This window comes from Bactrocera tryoni, chromosome 1 (genome assembly GCF_016617805.1).
Source record: "Bactrocera tryoni isolate S06 chromosome 1, CSIRO_BtryS06_freeze2, whole genome shotgun sequence".
Classification (NCBI taxonomy): Eukaryota; Metazoa; Arthropoda; class Insecta; order Diptera; family Tephritidae; genus Bactrocera; species Bactrocera tryoni.
In genome coordinates, this window is record NC_052499.1 from 70,432,099 (window position 1) to 70,456,245 (window position 24,147).

Genomic DNA, 24,147 nt, shown 5'->3' on the forward strand with positions numbered 1-24,147 from the left:
CGCGTGGGTGAGTAGTTTCCGAACAAAAAAACGCACAAGCATACCTACCATACATATGGAAGCGACAAGCGCGTTCGCTGGGTAACGGTAACGTAGACATTGCGAATTTTCGGCGCTACCGTTATATAAGAAATCAACAGCAATAAAAACAAAAATATGCTTTAGAGCGTTTGCAGTTGCAACAGTAACTATTGATACAATAGCAACAACAGCAAAAGCAGCAACATGGCAACAGCTTGTTTGCAATTAAAATAACAATAACAACAATGTGTGCGGTAGCGAACGATAACGCACTTATGATATCGGGCACTTGGTTTGCAACCCAATTTTCGAATTGGCAACTTGTTTCGCAGCTTTTGCAATATCATAAACAGGCATGACTTGCTCCAGTAAAAAAATGATACCACTAACACCAATAGCGTCTGTGGTTAATTTTAGGCGGGTATGTCAACATAAACGCACCGGTACACAGGACGCAGAAATAAGCTAAGTTAACCCAGCGAGCGTTGGTCCACCCGGCACTGGTAAAGGCAAAGCAAGGCCTTAGCGAACTGACAAAGAGAGAGTGACCTCGAGGGTATACCCGTTCCTGACTATTTTGTTATGTCAACAGCAGCAACAACATTTTTAAATTCTCAGTCAGCAGCAGTACTGGAAGATGGTGATAGCATGTTGCAAAGACAGATTCTTTCTAGATGAAATCGATTACGGAAACAGACTTTTAAGGGGAAGAGACTTTTAGAACATTTTTATTGAATACAGCGTTGTGAACGTTGTGAACGGTGGAATCACTTGGATACATTTTTTTTATAGTAGGGGGAAGCATCGAAAGCTTTAATTCGCTAAGCCTAACCAATTTCCAAATCAAGATTTTCCCACAGCACCATCGGTAAGTATTACTTTGTGAGATCTATTTTGTAGACTGACGGACGCCTAATCTGTTGAAAAAGTGTCAGTTTTTTCATTATGAATGGTGACTAACAGCTTTCCATTTCTCAGTCGATTGACATATGAGTGTCGTTAAAATATCGACCGTAAAACTACCACCGAGTGTGATTTTTCGTTTTTCCCTTGTATTTGAAAGCCGAGGGCAATAAAATAATACATATTCAGAGTCTTCTATGTACTCTTTACTCGTCGGATAACTCGGACTAATGTCATTGTAGAATCTGTTAAGATAGCTTCTAAAGCACCCATGTCGTCTGTCTATACACAAGTGGATGTCCGGTATAAATCTGTGGGTCCAGCGTCATTTGGACGAGGAATTCTACCGCTGCTGCCACATTTTGGTGCTCTTGTTCCTCTCCTCTGTCTCTAGGCACTCGTAGCTGATATAATCGCTCGAGTTCATCTTCTTGGATATCAATGGGCGGCATACTGGCTAATACTTCAGCAGCGTCGGTTGATATAGTCCGGAAAGCCCTTATTACTCAAATTTCAGAAAGCCTATGCACTGGAGCTGCACACAATATTTCGGAACTCATTGATTTTGCTATCAAACATCGTTAGCTGTAACGCATGCAGCCTCTATTGTCCATCATTGTCGATAGAGCATTACAAATTTTGTTTGCTTAACCGGAAGTATACGGCAGATGTTCTTTAAATTTTACTTTTAATTTTTTAATCCAATATTACTTCTAGTTACTTAAGCTGCGGCTATGAAGTAACGTCGCACGGACCTATGGTAAGCTTAATTCGTTCTTCGACCTTCTTGTTGCTTATGAATAACACTTCTGTTTTGTGCTCCGCCTGTTCCAAACTCACTGGTCGACTAATTGTTTAGCCACCGTTACCACCATGAAATCGTTCGCATATGCTATAAGTTTCACATTTCACGTGTTAGTTGTTGCCTTCATAGCATCCCTCATACATGAGGTTCCATAATAGGGGCCTAATACTGAGCCTTGGCTCGTTGATTCTTTTTTAAGACTGATTGAATTAATGCGGTAACCACGGCGTTCTATGATAGCAAAGTTCCCCACAAATGCGCAGGAACAAGAAAGCAATTAATGATAATCCGGTCAAAGCAGAAGTTGTGGGAAATCAGCATAACTGAGTTGCAGTTAATCCGAAGAAAACCTTCCAAAAACATAAACATAACATAAACGAAGCGATGATGTGCCTTACAGCGGCATCATAAGAACTGCCAAAAACGATGATACACTGCAGAAATTTACAAAAAAATTGCCAAAAATTAGAAACAAAGTCAAAATCCTGCTAAAGCTAAGAGAGGCATAAACGAAGAGCATATATTTTAAAAACTCATCCTTCACAAACGGCCACACAAAGCAACAAAACAGAACTGCGTAAAATATTAAAAATTTTCCAAACTTAATAAAAAAAACACTTGCTCTTACTTCCGCTGCACTGAACAATTGTGTACGCTGTGAACTTTTGGCATATCGATTGGATAATCAATTGAAACTTACCGAGTGTATTAACATGGCCAATATGATTAGAGTGGTAATAACAACAAATAAGCCCAAAAATTCGGCTTAACTTGAAACGAAGCAACACGACATATCATAACAGTAGTAGACATTCGTTGAGAGCGAAGAAAATTCGAAAAGTGAACACCGAAAGCAAGTACAATAACAAAACAAACTCAGCAGTAGACAACAAAACAGCAGCGGCGACCAACTGCAAGCATTCATTTCCTACAACAGTTAACCTTCAAAATTTAAACAACAACAATAGTCATTGCCGTCTTCAGCTTGTTCGCCGCCCCTTCCAAACGGCAGCGGAATTCGTAGTAGACTTGATCAATATTCCGCGCAGCACTGCGCCGACGCTCATGCCTCCACACAGAGTTACTTAAGATTGCTGAATATGAAATATACATATATATATATGCTACACACTCACACACAAATAGATAAGGGTGTATGTATGGTCACATACTAGTATTTAATAACAAGATGCGCGCATGCGCAATGAAAATGTCATTTGATCAACGTCTCTTTGGGGGCTCAAATGCGCACGTGCTTAAGCTTCCCGCCAAAAATGTGCTTTTATTGGACTTAAACTGAGCGCTGGGTAGCGATACATACAGATTTGAAAATTTACATATTCTATGTTACAGGTTTGGGAGTATTACAAGTATGCTAAAGAGCGCAAAATGCCAAGAAATGTGCCGCGTCACGTTTGTGCTTATAGTTTGTATAAGTTAAGCTCTGTTTTGGGTTTGTAATTGGTCCATCTAGTAATCGATGATTTTTAATTTATGCATAGATTGTAATGAAATCGCTTTGCTTTGTTTTTTACAACTTTAATTCTAGGCAAAAATGTGACAAAGTTTAAAAATAAATCGAAAAACACGTTTTGGACAAGTTTATTTGATTTAAATTTCAGATAAAGTTAGTAAAAAGTTTTCATTATACGTTTCTGCTTCATTATGCATGATCATTAGTTCGCACAGTATAAGCATATATATTTAGATAAAGTTTATAAGGTTTAAAAAAAATTCATAATGCTATTCAGCCAAGTAAAGTTTTTATTCATGAGTCCATCATTGACATAATCGTAAGTAAGAATATGTACATACGTGTAGAACTTTATTTACTAAATGATGAAAATCATAAAAATTAAGATTTTGAAAAAATTTCAATGTTAATTATTTAAAATTTAAACACGGTATTTTGGGGAATATAAATTTTAATTTTTCCTCTAAAAACTCTTGATATAGAATACTTATTTTGTTATTTTATATACCCTGAACGGGGTATTTTAATTTTGTCATGTCATGAAGTTTGTAAACCCAGATGGAATTGTCGGAGACCTTATAAAGTATTTACATTAGGGCGGGTCAAAAACGCGATTTTGATTTCGCTTCGTATAAATTCTAAGACACTTCAGAGGAAGACTCTCCAAGTATGAGCTCTTAATTGTAACGCGAAGTCCACCTAACGGTTTTCTATTTTTTCTTATTATCATTCAAAATACATTCAAAACTCGCTTTCAACTGCTTTAAAAAAAGTTTTGAAAAGACCCATCAACTTTTAAAAAATTAAATGCTCTAGAAAAAAAGGTCAAAATCGATTTTTTGAAAATCTAACCGTTTAAAATATATTAACGGTTAAAATTTGATTGTTTTGAAGAAAACATTTGTTTTTTTTTACTTTTATAATCAATAACTTAGAGGGTAGGGTTATTTTGATGGGGTCTATGTGCATTGATTAGCTCCAAAGCCTTTACGCGAATTGTTATTTTAGGGCTGTCCACTTTAACAGCAAATTAAAGCACTATGAGCAAAAAATAGTAAGACATTGTTCACAATTTAAAACATCTTAATTTATTCTTCAAAATCTATGTCAACCCCTCAAAGTCATCCTCCTATCTTCGATACACTTGTTTTACACTTGTTTTTTCTGATCCTCGAAAGAGTTGTTAAAGTCAATTTCCGGAATAATCTTCAATGCGCATAGCGATTCACGTTTACTGTGTTCAATTGACTCAAAATGGTTTCCCCGGAAAGATCATTTGAGTTAGAAGAAAAGCCAGAAGTCACAAGTAACTAAATCAGGTGAAATATTGATTGAGCGAAAAATTCGAAGAATCATTACAGTATGTGAGGGTGCATTATGGTGGTGCAAAAACCAAGAGTTTTCGGCCCGTAATTCCGCTCTCTTTCTTCGAATAGCTTCGTCCAAACGACGCATAACACTGCATTAGTATTCTTTGTTGACAGTTTTCCCGGTCGAAAGAAATTCGGAGTGCACCAATTTCGATAATCGAAGAAAACTGTCAACATAACCTTGATTTTGACTTCTTTCGACTGTTTTTTTTCGGCTTCGGCTCACCTTTGTCACGATATTCGGCCGATTGATCGTCTGTCTCGTCGTAAACATAGATCCAAGACTCATCGCCAGTAATAATACGTTTTATGACATTCTGATAGTCGGAAAGCATTGTTGCACAGACGTTAACCAGACACTATTTTTCGAAAAAATTGAGAGATTTCGTAACCTCTGGTGCTTTTACTTTTCTTAGGCCCAAATGATCTTTCAAAATGATTGTCACTGATCTTTCCGATATTCCAACGACGCCAGTAAGATCTCTGACGCAATTCTCAAGCACCAATTCCTTAATTTTATCGGCGTGTTGATCATCAATTGATGTCTTGGATGAGATTCCTGGTCAATGCATTCTCAAACAATTGAGAAAAGTGTATACAAATATATAAATAATATTTAAATATTATTTTGCTATAAATAAACCATGAAATTCTCTCTCATTAACATTATCAAATGTGTAATATGTACTTATTCATATCTGGCATATTGAGATTTATTGAATTGGAAACCTTCTCACACCTTCTTTGCATACATTTGTGCGCATTGAGCGGGTTTTTCTGTCAAAATGTTAATATGAATGTATGTACATATTTAAATACTACAATTATAGAGAACAATTATAGATTCATACACCCGTTCATATATATATATATATATATATATATCACATGTCTTACTCATTGTTGCTATGCATCAAATGATTGTCAAAATATTATTATGCGACGAGAGTGCGTTAAATTTTGCATAATGAGCCGGCTGTCAATTGAAGTATTAAAAATTGAGCATAAAATAATTGAGAGAAACCCCTTTGGGAATATCGCATTGGCTGTCAAAAATAATGTGATGTTTTCATAGAATTTTTTGTGCTTTGGATTAACATTATGGCACATACCTTATGGTCTATGGAAAAATTTGCGGGAATAGTTCGTGTGAAAAATATTTACTTGCTTAAATTATTTCGATAATTAGCACCAAATCAGCTTATACACATTATTAATTTTTTTATTATTCCAAGTTAGCTCGGAAATGTTGTGGGTTAGGAAAAGGTGTTTTGGAAAATTAAAAACCCCAAAAGGGATCATAGAAAATATTATAAAATAAACATGCATCACTTCTTATGGTTCTCATAAATGAAAGTCCCAACTAGTAAACATTCTCACAGGGTATCTAAAAACTTACAACAAATGTACATATATTTTAGCCACTTAAATATGTAACGGCGTATAAAAATTCTAAATAAAAAGTGAGTTGAAATCAAAGTGGCATGTGAGGCAGCGCCGACCAAAGATGGCAACACCACCTTCTAAAAAATCGCATTTATACAAGGAAAACGATAATTCTTTTTAGAAGTAAAACGCACGATGACGCTCACGACAGAACTATTGAATAGAATTTTTAAATTAAAAGGATCACAACAACTACATACACATGCATATGCGTAGGTAAGAAAATATGCGAGTGAGTGAACGTGCCGCGAATTGATTTCACCAAAATCGTGTTGCTGAAATTAAAAAAAAAATAAAAATATTTTAGACGTTGCGGAAATGCGAGGTGCGCAGAAAATTACATACGTATGTATTAGCAGATATACTTAGTATATACATACATATATGCACATATGTATATAGTTATGTCGCCGCACTTTTATAGTATTTTGTACTTTGGAATTCCATTTAAAGACGCATGTCAGTCGCCTACAAACACACGCACCAATATTTTGGAATTTTTCAAAAAGCTGTTGTTGTAATTTAGACAGCATTCATATTGATCATTGCTGCTTTGTTGAAATCTCAAAAACTTCCCTATGATTTAGCGCTCACACAAAATTGATTTGCTCCTAATTTTTTGTTTTTTTTCTATTTTTGTCGCTCTGTTGTATTCACCGAACAATAGGTCACTTTAAAATAATCGTTGAAAACCTCAGTTTATAGCCTGCTGTTGCTTTGTTATTTTAATCTTGTGTATGTTAGTGTGTTTGATTTTTGAATTAAACTAAAAAAAAATTGTAAATCTTGTATTTGTAATCAATGAGGAACTAAATTATATATAAATGCATTTATTTTTTCTTTTTTATGGAAATGTGTCTCTGATTTAAATAAATATTCGAAAAAATAACAAAGGCATATACCATAAATACTTCCGATTAATTTAAATATGAATGTGGAAAAAAATGTTAACTGTAAAAACAACATGGAAAACACATACAAATTTCACATTTCTTTGAGTAAAAGCTATGCGATTTTTTCGTTTTTATTATTCTCCTTTTTTATCTTATATTCTCCAATTTTTTCGTTTTTATTACTCGCCTATTGCCGTTGAACTTTTAGCTGTGCGCTTGTGAACACTTTTTATTACAAAAGCTTAGTTTACGGTGTCAGTTTTAAAGCGTTTTTATTACGAATTCATAAAATGAAGTGCTGAGCAGTGAGCAGCTAACTACATACTTGCTGCTATAATTATTAATTATTAAGTGAGTAAAGTGCTTTTGAAGTGCTGAATATTACAGCGCTGAAGTGCTTTTATTGCTGTAATTAGTTACAGTTGTAACTTTGTACGGTACAATTAGCGGTTCATTCATTAAAAAACACATAATTAAACGTACAGCTCAATAAATAAGTTGTTAACACTGCAGCTGAGGGTGGCCTTTGACTTTTTTTCAACACTGCGATAGTAAAAACAATAATTGGACTGCAATTAGTCAGAACAAATCACAGTTTAACACTTCAGCTTTTGATAATTAACTAGCGGAATTTGGTTATTTATTTTCAAGAATTTTAAGAGCACACCTATTCCCTAAAAAAATGTAATTTTTGGGGGCTTAAAAAAAGCTACTTGCGTCAAATGTTTTAAAATTTTTATATTCAGACATATTGAGCGGCTACACTTCGGAAGGCTGTAACTCAAAAACTAAACGACCGAATTAGTTCTCAGTTTTTGAGATATCGATCTCAAATTTTGCAGACGTCCTTTTCTACCAAGAAGCTCCTCATTTGCCTAAACGGCCGATATAGCTTCGATACAAACTGACCGATTCAAGTTCTTCTAATAAATCTTTTGCATTTGTGAAGAATATTATAGCTTCGTTGCCACAGAATTAACGCTTTTTCTTGTTTTTATAAATATACTAATGGATCCGGCCACGTCTCGCTGTTGTATACCACATATACTATTATTCTCATAGAAACTATTCAATACCGTAGAAAATTAATTTAAGAATAAAGGCGAAAACTCATGTGTCAATAAAAGAATCCAGCTGATTGTACTTGAGGTTTAATTTAGAAAATGTCAATTAAAAAAAAAATAACGAATTTAAGGCTGTTTTCTAAGTTAGGTTAACAGCATCTGTCAGTTCTAATTAAAAAAACGTTCTTTACCAAAGGAGGGAACCATGGTTAAGTTTACCAGAACTTAACTGACAAATGGCTGCTAACCAAACAATAAGAAAATGGCACTTAATATTTGACATTTTACTGAAAATTATAATTACAGTTGCACTTTCCTAATTTGAATCACCATAACGCACAAAAAAACTTCTAGTGATGGCAGGAATTTGTATGCAATTTGACTTCTATTACGAATTCAATAGTTCGAGTTATGGAGTACTTCGAGTTATAGAGTACTTCGAGTTATAGAGGTTTGAGTTATGGAAGTTCAACTATATTATATTTTTTTCAGACACAGACGAACCAGCCTTTCTGTCCAGTTATTAAAGTTGTCCGCTTAATAAAGCATCCATGTAAAAGAGCGTCCATTTAATACAGCTTTCAGTGTATTTCTTATTTATGAGTTGTTTCGACTATCCAATCTTCTAAGTTGCTTCAAACTGGGCACATTGTGCTAAATTTTGCTAAAATCAGTTCAATAGTTTAGGAGTCCACCGTGGACAAACAACGTGAGGCGTAATTTTTATATATAAAGATAGTTAGTAGGATAGTTGAAAAGTCATAAATCTATAGAAGAAGAATTTCTATTCCGGATATATAAGTCTATAAATGTTGTTAGATAAAATTGTATAATATTGTTCGCCATTATATTGATTCTACTTCCAAGCCAAAAGTTTTTTATTTGTTAATTAATCTTCATACATATATTAGTAGGAGATGAATACGGCAAACAGAAAAATGGGTGTGTAAATCAAGTTTCATTATTTCTCGGGCAATGACAGTGTGTTCATTTGTCTCTTGTCATACATCGACTAAAAATAATAAGAATATTATTATATAATAAAATTGCATAATAAAAGTGGCTTTTTGTGATGGTCTGTTAGAACTGCCGCCATACTGGTTTATATACAAGCTCGTTTACTTTTGCGAGTTTATTAATAAAAATATTTGTTGTAGTTTTTTTAACAACTGCAGTTCATTCTACAAGCTTCTAAGTTAATTCTTTTTAACTTTTTCAACCTTCATGGATAATGCAAATGTACTTTATTCCACCTTAGAATCTCTAATGAAAGTGGAGAGGAGTAGCTTTCGCAAAAATTTTTTTTGATAATTAATTTCTAAAGCTCTCTGTGTACAAATATAACAGCAAGTTCCTGCAATATATTCGTATGTCTGTATATTTCTAGTGTTTTTGCGGTAAATAATAGGTAATTAAATGCAGTAAATCTTATCCTCAAATCTTTATGAAAAATTAATATGTCATCGAATTATCGTGTTAATTAATTAATTGCAAATTACACCGTAGCAAGCACTAATATATGCATAATTGCTGGAATTATTAAACAGCTGTTATTATACAGGTATATAATAAAACACATGTAAATATGTATGAACATATGTAAATATGTACATATGGCTATTAAATTTGTGTATATAACAAATCAGCATTTAAATAAAAATGAGCATATAAACGATAGAAGAGTTCGCGCGTGCGCCAAAGAAAAACCAGATATGTTAAATATGAAAGAAGAAGCACAAGATCCTTTATTATTCTACAATAAAGAAGTAAAGAAATTCTTCTAAAAAGCGTTAGCAACAACAGCGGTAAAAACCATCAATAAAAGTAAGTGACATACACCGAGGTATAAGTTGAATATATGACACTTTTGTCGAAATATGCAAATTATTTTTTCATTTTGTTTTAATTATTTTATTTAGCTTAACAAATGATTGTATCGGCTGATCCACGCCGAGGAGTGGCATTAATTTCCTTGTTGTAGTTGTAATTAGTTTTATGACATTTTTGCTTTCGGCAAATGACGAGCGTGTGTTATGCCATGCGCTGCGCATGCGCAGCTTTGTTTACTCAGTTCTTTTGAATTGTTTTGGATTTTGTTATTTAGTTGTTAAAGAATCTACAAAAATACTAATTGGTTGGGGTATTTGATATATTTTTAGATAAATTCCCAGCAATTCGCTACCTGTTTAGTTCAAATGCAACGAAATTGTGTTACGTAACGAAATTTCGTCACGCTCTTAGAATGCAGCAGGTTTTGTTTAAGTTTGTCTTTATTATACGTTATAATATTAGAATGTTATAAAATATAAAAAGAATTTGGAGTGTAACCACCTGTTTGGAAATTTTGGGTATTTTCAGGGGATGCAAAATGCTTTGTTTTAGTTTGTTTTTTTTTATACGATATAATATCTGAATGCTATAATTAATAAAAAAAATTAGAGTGTTGCCACCTGTTTGGAAATTTTGAATACAAATTTTTTTGCGACAAAAAAGATTGCAGGGTGAATATCAAAAGATGTATAAAATGTTTTAAAAATCTGGAAATTTATTTTTGGTAGAGTTGCCAACTATTAAAAATTATATTTTAATATTTAATATTTCATTTATAAAGTTTAAACCATGTGTGCTAAAATAAAGAAAATCCTATTGATGGATTATTGATATTGTAGAGGTAAACACTCGTTTATACTTATGTATGTACTCTTTTAGTTTTTAATTAACATAAATATGCATATGGTCGAGAGTGTGTGTTCCTATTGTTATTCAAATGGCATTCTCTATATTTGTCCAAGTTAATTTGTTATTATGTATAATTTTTATGTACATTTTTTTCGGCTTTAATCAGCTTTTTTGAAGCACGTTTCGCTGTATCTCTAAATCCATGTATGACTACTTTCCGGCAGAACAAAGATTTATTGAAGATTTTAGTTTTGCAAATTATTCGCAACATTGACAAATTAATAAAAGCGGGATAAACGCAAACTTTTTACCCGTTAGATTGCTACCTTGCACTTAAATATCGCATTTACGTGCATACCCTGCGAGAAAATTCCACGCTGACTCGTTGGATAATAGAGCCAATTTATGTTTCATTGTTGTCTGCCATAAAATTGTAAAAATAATATAAATATAACTTAATAATATACTTTGTTAACTTTTTTTCTCTCACAATTTGGAGGTTAGTTAGCACAAAATTAGAAATCTTTGTTTGTTTGAGTCATAGAAAGATCACAAATCTCCACCTTAAATGCAAAACAAAGTATCATCAAAAACTTTGAAATTGAGTCTTTTAAAGCTTACGATTCACTATATCATATTAGATATATATATGTTACTAAATTTTCAACTTCCGCTGTCAGATATAACCATTTTATAACCAAAACTCAAATTTTGTTTTAATGTGAACAAACCGCTCAATTCCTCTTTCTTCATTTGTCAACTTATGAAAAGTGGTGTTTGCATTTTAGGTGACGAAATGCTCTTAGCCATTACTATTTCCTACAGGGTATATATAACTCCACCACAAAGAGAGGTTTGTCCAAGTAGTTAATAGTTGCCACAGGCTATAAAGTCCACGCCAAAGTTATCTAAATATGCACTTAAGCATATCGCCATTGTTCATTAGAGTATCTTTCTCACTTTTGTTAATACCCATATATATGCTGATCAGGCAGGTCATAAAAATTTTCGGTAATAACAAAATGTTAAACACACAAATTCTTTTTGCTAAAAAACATTTGATGCGATATTGTGATATAATAAAAAGCTTAGCTTCACCACGCGTCATTTGCGCCTGCGCAGAACTCTAAATTCTCATTATACTTCACACGTAGCCTGAGTAATGACTGAGTACAATTCCTATGCAATTCCTGCATGTCAACATCTAAACAACAGCGGCAAGCGTTGCTGGGCCTAGAGAAGCAATCAAACATTTTTGTGTGTTAAAATTAAAATTGGACGTTGAGTACCGAAGACCACACACGCGCGTCAATAGCGTCAATAGAAACAGTAGAAACTGCATATTATTTTTTGCCAAAAATTTGTTCTGAATCTTAAATGAATTCGTATCAACAGATGCCAATTTAATTAGATGCAAATGGCGTTGTTGTTGTCATTGGAATTGCTTGGTTTTCTTCACTTAACGGTTATGTTAAATATTTGTAAATGCAAATAAATGTTGTTTACTAGCCTTTTCAAATTCCATAAATAACATTCATATGTATTTTTGTTAAGAGCTAAATAGTATTTAAAATTTATATTTTTATTTTTTATTTGGAACACACACGTCGTCTTAGGTTGTATTCATTCACAGAAATTTACCTCGAATGAAATTTTAGTCCCAATTAATCCATTTCATGTTTCGAATTTATATACTGCGTGACGTTATCATTAATTTGATGAAGGGTTAATAAAGAATAAAGTAAAATTATAAAATACAACACTGTCAAACAAAGATTCACTTAATTGTTTTTGATAGAAAAAGTGATGAATTCTGCGAAATTTGTGTACATAGGCTGATAACTTTATAGACATCTCTATAAAACTACCAAAGAAACCCTGTTTGCAATGAGAAAAGTTTATGTCCTATTCCTGAAATAATGGTATAAGTGGGAGGCATAATAAAAGGTTTCAGTATTTCGGTATGACGTTGTTTCGGGATTTTTTCGATCTTCCACGGTTATAATTAAATATTTTAGTAAAATTAGACCTAAAGAAACTTCACAGAAAAAATCTGGAAGATTCCATACTAAGAGACTGTAATGTACGAGATCTAATGTTGGTCTCGAAAATGAAAGCATCGCTAATAACTAGGATAGCTTAAGTGAAGAGATCGATACTAAGAGGGATCTCACTTGGAGAGCTTAGAATCCTGGTCCGTTATGGTACCTAAACAACTCTTAAGTAATAGATCATAAGATCCTTATAAATCTATATTGCGCTTTGAGCCTACCACAAATTTTATGCTATTTTTAGTGAGCACAGACACTCCTTGACTAGCTTTGAGTACATAGTTACAGTATTGGCGCTCTGCTGTTGGAGTGAAATCTCACCTCTCTGAAATAGGCTGCACTTCGTAGCTCCATGACTTCTGCGTGAATAACACCACAGTGGTTCGGTAGCTAAAAACTAATATTGACGAGAGCTCTTTACTGAAAACTTCCCCTCCAACCTTCGCTCCTAGCTTCTCCCTTGGCGGTATGTGAGCAGAAAAAAAGCCGTCATGAGTTTCAGGAATGCACCTGAAGGACGAGAGAATTTTGGCTTTTCTTTGTTTGGACCCCTTTATATACCCAGATTCCCTGAGCCTTAGAGCACACTTTGCAGCAATGTACCTACAGACAATGTTCACGGATGCTGTGTTTAAAATGGCATTAAGTGCTATTTTTGGCGTAGTGCGCAGAGCCACTCTTTGGACACGTTCAAACTTCTTAGGAAACGCAGCCTTGCCGAGCACCTTCCACCTGACGAATAGGACATAGAACATTACTAGCTTGAGAGACAGAGCCAAAACACTAATATATAAGGCAACCTATGCAATTATCTCTCCTCAATATTTGGCCTCCATGAAAACTTTCTAATAAGGACAAGCCCTAAATATTTCATCTTATCAACAGGTGGAAGATGTGAACCCTCGAAAGAGGAGAGAGGCACTTTAAGGTTCTTATACCGTTTAGTAAATTAAACTATTTAATTTTTTAAACTTGCATCTATGTTTATATTAAAAACAAATTGTTCGCCACTTAACAGATCATTAAGTCGAGAAGAGTTAGTATTAACTTAATCCAGTCAAGACAGGAAAAAAAAGGCTTGCATACAATGGAAAAAGTTTTGCTAGTTCTTTCCAGCCAACTTTTTTAAAGATCTTTAAAACCTTTGGATGCCCATGTAACTCTCGTGGCCTGATGTAAAAAATTCTGGGCCCTTCTTTGAGTTAGTTGCTAAAGAAAACATTTTTTCGGCTTAATAACTGTAATACGTGTGAATTCCAATATTTTATTTCAAATAAACCAAAAGTTCGCAATTTACATTTACTAAAGAGGCTTATTATCAAACTTATAAAAGACCATACCAGAATACAATCATATACATATACCACAAGTACGTATATTTTCTTTATATTACTGTGCTTCATATACGACAACACAGCTGTTGAGGGAGCGGAAAGCAAACGGCACTTGAATACTTGACATCGATCATAATTATTGCAACAGCGCATTCCCATGCAATACACACACATATATATATATATGTATATATATAAACAGTTATTTAATACACACACACATAAGCAGTAGCGTAAATGTTTTATTGACAATCGTTTTTGCTTGCTTGTTGTTGTTGGTGCCCTAAGCTGCGGCGCTTGCCTGATTGCGGCTGCCAGCAGACCATTCTTTTGTGCAGCAGCAGCATAAATCACCGAAAAATAAACGAAAGAGCCACATTTGTAGCATATATACATGAGAGGTGTTGTAGCAGTTCAGGCGTTTACACGTGTGCGATGATGAATTGCGTTTTTTGCCTTCGCGCCACGGCTATTACAAGCTGCTGGGTTCATTTAGTTGTGCTGAAATTCGCAAATTCGCACTTTTAACAGCGAGTCGCCGCTGTCGCCGTCACCGCCGCTGCTGCCGTCGCGCTGTCTTTGTTGCTGGCTAGTAACTACTTATGCATTGTTGTTATTATTATTGTTAGCTGTTTGGGTGACGAATGGACTGCAAGCAAAAAACTAACTAAATTTATTTCGATTTGCAATTTTGCCGAACTTCACATTTTATTTTAAAATTTATTTTCGAAAAATAAAAAACTCAAAAACTGCCAGGCTCAAAACTAAAGTCGTGCATGCAGTTCTCGATTACCGTTAAGGTTGCACTTAAAGCGTTTGCTTAATTTTTAATTTCACGCTAAACTAATATTTGTATATCGGTCAAAGAGTGCGTGAGTTTGAGGTTATGATTTCGTATGATTTTGCCATCTTCTTTTTTTTTTCTACAGTGTGGTCTGCATGCGGATGTGCATGATATATTTTTAATATCTTACTCTTTAGCTGCTTTAAGTTTTGCTTACATTTATGTGACATTGTCCCAGTTTATGGTTTCGACATATCGAGAAGTATCACCTTTATTTGTTGTTGTTATTAATGTCTTTGATTTTTAATGTTTTTTCATGTATGTTCTTCAGTCGCTTGTATCGCTTTTGTTTTCCATATTCATAAATGTGTAGAGCCGTACATATATAGTATATGTGTGTGCGTGTGTGAGTGTCCGTGCTGTTTGCCTGTTTAATTTGCGTACGCGACGAGTTGACTTTTTGGCGGTGCGTATTTGCATACGCGGCGCTTGTGACCGACCGGATGGTCTGAGCCTGTTTTTGATCTTCTTCTGAGCATATTATTAGTTTGTCTGTTATTGCCTTTTTTTTGTTATTTGAGCAATACATAAATTTTGGTGATAAAAAATATTGGAAATAGACTAAAATAGTTAATATTGTGCGACTGTTTTTCGATGTGCGCGATCAGTCTGCTTGCGGGTTTTAAGAAGTGCGGATTATGTAACGCGGAAGGTTCTTGCCTTAGCTTGCTGTTCGATTCTGGTGATTGGCTTAATTTACATGAATACATAATAATAATACTTAAGATGAATATGAATTAGTTATTACATCACTTTTGAATTTTAGTAAAATAATATATTAAAATTTTCGAATACTGCGAAGTCTGCGATATGCATACATAAAACCGTGTCTTTTATAAAAAAAAAATAAATGAGTGCAAAAAAAAACAAAAAAATGAAAAGAAAACAATTTTATAGAAAAATTTTTTATAAAACAAAATTGTGGAAAAATATTTTATAGAAACAAATTAAATGTTCAGACAAACATAAATCTATGGTTTGAGAACAAAAAAACGTACTCAATTTAAAGCATGTGTGATTGTGTTATTTAACTTCAAATTGTTAATTTTTTGGAAATTTTAATTACAATTCTCTAAAACTGCTGCAAAATTGAAGATCTTGCATATTTTGTTCTTCTAACGCGTTTCATTCAATACGTTTTGAAAAAATAAAATAAATAAATCCTATTAAGAGGACAACCAAAAACCAAAAAAAATCAATGACAATTGCATATTAAATAAAATGAAAATTATTTCGAAATTAAGTTCTTACATGGGTTCCCCTAACAAAAAATTAATATATTTTTTTTTATATAAATAAGGAAACATTTCATTTAAACTTTTTATTATTCAAAAGATACATACTATTTTACAATAATTTTCTGAAAATTTCAAAGGAAAATACCCAAACATCGGCCATTACGATACCATTTCCGGCAGACTCTCGGGAAAAAGGTGCCACCGCGTCGGCAGAAGAACGTCTTAAAGGATCATCAACAATAAAAAGAAAAAAAATACCTGTTTTAATTAAGAGCATAAACTAGGTATTGACGAAGGAAAAATAAAAAGAATTGAGAATTGTATTTTACGCAGGCGTTTTTACAAAAAAAATGCAAATGTTTATGAAATTTTTTTTCCATTTCTTTTAATAATTGTAATTGATTAAATAAATCCTTTATTCAAGACCTTTTTTTTACAATTTCATTAAGATTAGTTAAATAGTTTGCAGGAAATCTGAACAATCGACTTTGAAAGCATTGTTTCGAAAAAAACGCGATTAAATTTTTAAGTGCCTTTACAGCTGATCCCAAACGTGCAACTTATCAAGGCTGTAGCTCCAAAACTATTTCCCAGATCAACTTGAGAATTTAGGGGAAGGTCATAGTGATGTTCTACAATTAAATAAGACAATATATTTTTTATCTTTGTTTTTTTTTCTTTGAATTCGTGAAACCCTTGTAACCCCTTAAATAAAATTACTTAGAATCTCCAAAGTGAGTTCAGTCATATTAACTTTACAGAAAATCTTCATCTGAAATTATGTGTGTGGACTCAGCGAAGTTTGCCATAGTTGATTACGAGACTGAGTTATATAAAAAAATTATCGATCTCTTCTTCAAAGAAATAATTCTATAAATATAGACTCTTCTTCTTTTTGCCGTAGGTACTGCCTCACAGCGGTTATATCCAAGTGTCCAACAGCATGCCAGTCGTTCTTCCTTTTCGCTGTTTGTCACCAATTGGAGATTCCAAGTGTAGCCAGGTCCTTCTCCACTTGGTCTTTCCAACGGTTTGGAGGTCTTCCTCTTTCTCTACTTCCCCCTGGGACGGGTACTGGTAGAGTGTTTTCATCCATTCTGACGACATGACCATCTTTAACTTCTGGCCATTAGCAGTCATCTGTCAGTTAAGTTCTGGATAGCTTAATCAAGACTTCTTCTTTCGGTAAAAAAAAAACATTTTTTTAACCAGAACTTAACTAGCAGATCGCTGCTAACCAAACATTGAGAAAAGACACAGGTGTTATAGATTATTTTACTTAGGATTTTTTGTGTTGTAGTCAAAGGGTGCAAAAGTCCAACCACCACCATTTACCATACTAAAATGATAAAAAATTTTAACTCAGATTCGTAAACAGGACACCTCAAATACTTCCACAGATCCTAGCACATTCGTCGCAAATTTTTCATTCAGAATTGTTGAGTAGTGTAATAGGGTTTCAATAAAAATTATTTGAAAGCGAACGACTCTCCGTATGTAATATGAAGAATGAATCTCGTATATAAATCCTTCAGCCGTTCAGAGCTGGCTTAAAACTATTAGCTTCCTACTTGTCTCATAACCTAAACTAATGTAGCACAAATAAGACAAAATATATAATTTCTCTAGTTATAAATCATACCGAATCAAGTTTGAGATTCAACATAGAATATAGTTTATTTAAAACAAGAAAAAATAATAATTGCGATCGCACCGAAGCTATAAAGCTTTTAAAAGAAGGAATTCCAGATTTATGATAAAGACCACATTTCGTGAGGATATCTTTACAAACAAATACATTTTCCATACAAGGACTGGACTTGGAGTTTCAGTTTGTTTGGCAACTAAATGCTAGTCCGTTATTGGTGGTTCCGACAAACGAAAAACTGCTTGTAAAAAAAGTAGGAGTGCGAAACAGAACGATATTTCAATAACTGAAGGACTATTGGCGTGTAAACAGACGGACATGGCTATAATTAGTCAGCTCGTCTAATTGATGAAATATAATATATTTTATAGAGTCCGATGTTTTCTTCTGGGTCCTACAACCAAATATATTCTTATATATATAAGAATATCAAAGTCCAAGAATTATCTTTTTCTAAAGATCTTTATAATACGAATGAGAAATATAAAACTCTTCATCTGGCACTTGGAACCTATACTAGAAAATAGCAACAATCACATCGATTTTAGTGACTTTTGATTAATTACTCGTTTAATTCAATGCAAATTTTAGCGAATAAATTATTTACAATGTGGGTTCCCCTAAAGAGGGTGGATTTTCCAAAGCAATCACGAAATTCCTAACGTCAGCAACTAAGTAATAAATATTTACATATTTTAACAGTGTAAAAGGCTTTTTTAAAAGTTATGATTTCTGAGTAAATCACATAAGGAACAAATAAAAATTAATGAGATAAGATGTAAATAAGAAATAAAGCGGCAACTACTTTTGCTAAGGTAATATGAGCACTTTGAAAGGCAATTGGAGAGCAACACATGTCATAGACCGCTTTTAGCCAGCGCTTGATTAACAGACTATTGGGATTAATTTATATAAATATGTACAAAAAAATAATTACAAGCTTAAACGTATTTCTAAAACAAAAAAACTACTCCTCTCAATGTTTGATGAAATATTTGCTAATCAATAATCGCCTCTAAGAAGCGTATTTGCTATTATTAGTTAATACTACATTAAATATTTAGCCTAAAACCAAGGTTATTCTTGCAAATAACCGCTAAATAGTAGATACGTCCAAAAAGGAAAAAAGAAAAACCAACAACAAACACACAGTACATATGTATATTTGCATATTTAATCAAGCCTATTTAACTAATGAACTTTTAAGTGCTTCAACTGTGAAGAAAAAACTATTTCACAATCAAATATTGATTTAAGCATTTTTACCTTTTGTGCGTTCTTTTCACACCAAAAAAACGACATTGACGCTAATTAACAGTGAACACATTTCTCTGTATACTTTCAGATATTTCCGTTGTGTGTGAATTTCCGGAAGTCTCTCACTTAACAAAACTAAACCAAACTATTTAAACCGTAATTAACTGTAATATCAATATAGTTTGCAAAATGTCAGCTGTACGAATGAATGATACGAATACGATTGTTGATCGTATGGTCAACTTTCTGGTGGAACATGAGGACATGCGTACCAAGAGCTGGTTCCTGTCGAATGCGCCCGGTCCGCTCTTTATGATTTTGGCCGGTTACTTGTATTTCTGTTTGTATGCGGGGCCACGCTACATGCGCGATCGCAAGCCGTTCGAGTTGAAAAACACGCTGTTGGTGTACAATGCTGTGCAGGTGCTGTTCAGCTGGGTGCTCTTCTATGAGGTAAGTATGCGGAAAGCAATTGATAAAGCTGAAAATTCTCACACATTTTCGTTTTGCTTTGCAGGGTTACAAGGCCGGCTGGGGTGGACACTACAATTTCCGTTGCCAACCGGTCACCTATGCGACAGATCCGATTTCCATGAGGGTAGGTGATGCATGAAAGAACGAAAGTGTCATAATACCGAGCAGTCATTGGTTGCGTAATAGTGTTTAAGAAAAGCAAACGCTTTGGAGTAGGTCGTAACACCAGTTCGTACGTGACCAAAACAGGTTACACGCGAATAAAACTCTAGTTTTTTTTCATTGATATGTTAATAGAGCACTTTAATTCAGGTTCAGAAGACGTTTGTGAGCTCATGAAATTTAGAACGCTTCAGTCATCTTTTTAGTAGAGTTTCTTATTATTATTCCGTTATTTCGAAAAACAAATGAGTTATTCAGCCAGTTAATAGTAAAACCCATCTGATCAAATTTGTCCCGGACTGATCCATATAAACCGCGCACGAAACCCGAATCGATGAGAAACGCGAAAGATTTATCTGAAGTTTGTAAGACCAATTATGTTCTACTGTGCAGTAGTATGGTGAAAAGGTATACGGAAATTCAGTGCCAAACCGTTACCGTTCCCACTACAGTCGGGTCTACATAACTGGAACGGACCCAGTTTTTTATCCGGCCTAGGACCGTTAACTCGGCAGAATTCTGTTGCTACAACAACACCAACTAGAGTTAATCTGCCACCGATATAGCTCTTCGTCGGACCACTCCAGTATATTTGAGGCAGAGCTCTCTGCTATTGCGAAAGTCACGTAGCTAGCCTCTAATGCACCAGCAGACAACCTAGTATTGCATATCAGCCAGAAGTGTCTTCAGGAGCAGAGCAGCGGTGGAAAGTGTTGCCAGAAGCACTCGGTGGCAGATCCCCTAGGCATTGAGGGCAATGAGATAGTGGATGAGATTGTCAAGGGTGGTGTCTGTCACCCGAAAACGTGATCAACATTGGAAAACCCATGCTTGTCTATACGACGATCTGCACAGAAACATGGTGAGGAAAATTAAAACACGATGGAACAAGCTACCTGGTGGCAAAACTATAGAAGTCATGTGTAAAACGGTAGACCGAAAGTAAACACAATTTTTTACTGACAATCAATTGAAGAAACTGCAGGAACAAGATCGGGATACTAAATGGTCACCGTCTAATGGCGACACACGCGCCAAGAATGGGGCTGATTGAGGGAGAAAATTTTGCAGAAAATGTCAAGGGTAAGGCACCAGTGAAACAATGGAGTATCTCTTATGCACTTTTCCCGCATTGGTAAGGCTATGCTCCAAGTATCTGGGGGCCACACGGTATGAGACACTGGAAGAGGTATCGATAGTGAGGCCACAGAGAACGTCATCGAGTAGAGGTCGCAAAAAAGATGCTTGACAAAACAGCTGAGGACACTACATGCATGAGATTTGGGTTGATGAATATAATGTCGAAACTGTTCAACCATTTTGGGAATGGTGCTCCAAATATGAGCCAAAACCAAAAAAACTAAAGTTCGCTGAAGGCACTGAAGTCCATCCCAGCAGAAAATAAGATTCACCATTGGAATACTTGAACGAGCATTGGCTCAGAAACCTATTTTGAAACCGATAGTAAGGATTTTGTTTAAAATACGAGAAAATGTAGGTTTTTGGCGGTCTGGGTCAAATTTGATCATATGGTATATTTTACAAAAGGCTAATTTTATGTTTACATATAAAGTACCATGAATATTCGTTTATCCGATCGTTTCGTTTGTACTATTATAGTTTACGCCATATAAGTATTTCGTCTAATGAAAAGGTTTCTAAGAAGAGTCTATGAATATGGAGATTCTAAATATGCAATTAAGTTTTGTTGGGTTTATATGTCATGGAAATTATATAATCTGATTGGTGTGTTCTTCTCAAGTGGAAGCGAAAATTAAAATTTTAACATCTACACAATATTTTATAGACCACGACCATACTAATGAGCTTGATATCTTGACAGCGTACTTGGAATTTTATATATGTATATAAATGTTCGATATATATGTATATATACAAATGGTGTAGTGTATACATATATACATATGTCATATCTGTTTCTATATCTTTCGCAGATGGCGCGCGCTGTTTGGTTGTACTACATTGCCAAACTCACAGAGCTGCTCGACACCGTGTTCTTCGTCCTGCGCAAAAAGCAACGACAAATCTCCTTCCTGCACTTGTAAGTAACGCCAAACATATGTACATATTTTCATAGCAGCTGTGTGACATTGAGAAATAATCAAACTTCTTCTCGCCTCAGGTACCATCACACCCTAATGCCCGTTTGCGCTTTCGTGGGAGTTAAATATTTCGCCGGTCGGTTTCTTTTAAACTTAAACGCTCACTTTATTTTTTATTTTTGATCTTTTTTTTGTTTAAATTTGTTTCATAGGCGGCCATGGCACACTGCTCGGCTTCATTAACTCTTTTATACACATCATCATGTACGCCTATTACTTGCTCTCTGCCATGGGTCCCAAGGTACAGAAGTACTTGTGGTGGAAGAAATACATTACCATTCTGCAAATTGTAAGTTGAACTTTCGTTTTCTAGTCTATTTTCATATGCAGTTCAATTCACTGAGTGTGTCTTCTTACAGATTCAATTCTTGATCATTTTCGTGCACACCCTACAAATTCAATTCCAACCCAGCTGTAATTTCCCAAAACCAATTGCTGCTCTGCTCACCTTCAACGCCGGCCTGTTCACCTACATGTTCAGCTCCTTCTACATTAAGAACTACAACAAGGAGGCTGCCCTAAAGGCCAAAGCGGACGCCGCTGCTAAACAGGATTGAGCTGTTCTTTTCACCCACTTTGCTGTTCTATATATTTATTTCTCAATATTTTGGGCACTTTTCTACTACGTGCTGACTTTAGACACTGAACACTTAGGTACATAACTCAAAACCATCTAGTTGGTCATGCGACAGTTGCTGCTGGATTTGAGCTCTTCAAAACGCGGCGAAAGTGTCTTGCCTCTGAAAAAGCATTTTGACTGTTCGAGTTCGAGTTGCTTAATCGTCGTTTATAGTTTTGTTATATACATAAATATTGTGAGGGGAGCTGAAATTTATACGGAAAATTTTAAAGGGTAGTTAATGTACGTATGTACAGTAGACTTGTAGATTTGTAGATAGTAGTTGTACGCCTCCATGTACATACATACACATACGTATATAGTATATATATGTATATTTAGTTAAGAGTTAGTTTAGTAATCTGTAATCATAAGTGTAAATTGTAGTGGCAATTACTTCGTGCATTAGCATATAGTAATTTGATAAACAGAAAAATATATATTTAAGTTATATAACGATCGCTGCGCTTTTGCTAAGAGCCCATTCGCCTCACGCCGAGTCCATAATTCGATATTTGTTATCGTACAATTTTGAAAGTGCAATCGAACCAAATATTTTGCTTTAGTTTAATTAAGGTTAAAATATGCAATCATTGCTTGATTTTTATATACCCTCAACGACCCACACGCACACACACATACATACTATTTACATAATTATGTTTATGTAATGGTAATCAGCATCAGATGCACACCTTAATTCCTGTTTCGTCACCGCAGACTTGTACAACGATTAAAATTATATAATATTAATGTTTGAATTCTTTTTGGAATCTTTCACATATGTATCATTATAAAAATACATACATACATATATGTACTTACAGTACATATAGCTACAGCTTTCTTGGTGCGTTGTGTTTGTGTATCGGTCGGCTTGAGTTTTTACTATGTTTGTATGTATATAGCTGATAACCCAAAACGAATAAATGTTTTTAGACATGAATATTGTCGATAGCGTTTTTATTTTAATTTTCACAACCAAAATGAGAGTTTAAAAGTTGTGTTCAGAAAAGACTACACTTGCAAAGAAACTCGAAAGTTGCAAGCAGACTCTGAGAATCTGGGTTCTTACAAGAACACGTATCTGAACAATCGGATATCCTCACACGTTTTCACTTCATACCAGATCACTTGGTTCATAGAGTCACCAAACCGAACTCTGGGGGCTCTTTCTCTGCATATATACCGTTGAGGGAGTTGTGGGTGGGTAGAAGCTGTTGAAGGAGAGGTGCAGTGAGTTTCTTCACGGAGCCGTCAAAGTTGGGATGGAAGGTTGGTGGAGGGTTTACTGTTAGGAGATCTCTATCAACTCTAGCTTCAGACTTTCTGACTATTGCAGTGTCTTCCAAGCCGAGATTGCAACCATTAATGTAGCAACAGATCTACCGTTTCAGAGTGCAGCCTCCATTCACTCAGATAGCAGAGCGGCGATATTAGCCTTGAACTCATTAACAGTGCGTTCAGAGTTGGTCGAGGAGTGCCTAACCTCGCTATCGATAGCATCGAGTGTCTTTGTATGATGAGACTGGTATGGGTGTCAGGCTATAGCGGAATCACAGAAAATAGCAAAGCTAATAAGCTGGCAAGGAGAAGCACCCTAGAACCGCTATCGGTGGAATGAGAACGAGTCGGTGCTCCCGTATCCTCTTGTGTTCTACTACTAGATAGGTCGGCTTCTCGATACCTCTGCGCCTACTCGTACACGCTACTCAGGAACTTTCCTTTAATCGTAAGCGCTA

General features: G+C 34.7%; 1 protein-coding gene across 1 annotated transcript; it reads left to right on the forward strand.

Annotated features, from left to right (window-relative positions):
* The first annotated feature begins 19,119 nt into the window (after positions 1 to 19,119).
* On the forward strand, positions 19,120 to 23,317 carry LOC120778670 (elongation of very long chain fatty acids protein AAEL008004). The gene is made up of 6 exons (XM_040110606.1): positions 19,120 to 19,480; positions 19,545 to 19,625; positions 21,619 to 21,725; positions 21,807 to 21,862; positions 21,939 to 22,075; positions 22,146 to 23,317. Exons 1-6 carry the CDS (start codon positions 19,217 to 19,219, stop codon positions 22,341 to 22,343), a joined length of 843 nt encoding a protein of 280 aa, XP_039966540.1. The 5' UTR covers positions 19,120 to 19,216; the 3' UTR covers positions 22,344 to 23,317.
* The last annotated feature ends 830 nt before the right edge of the window (positions 23,318 to 24,147 follow it).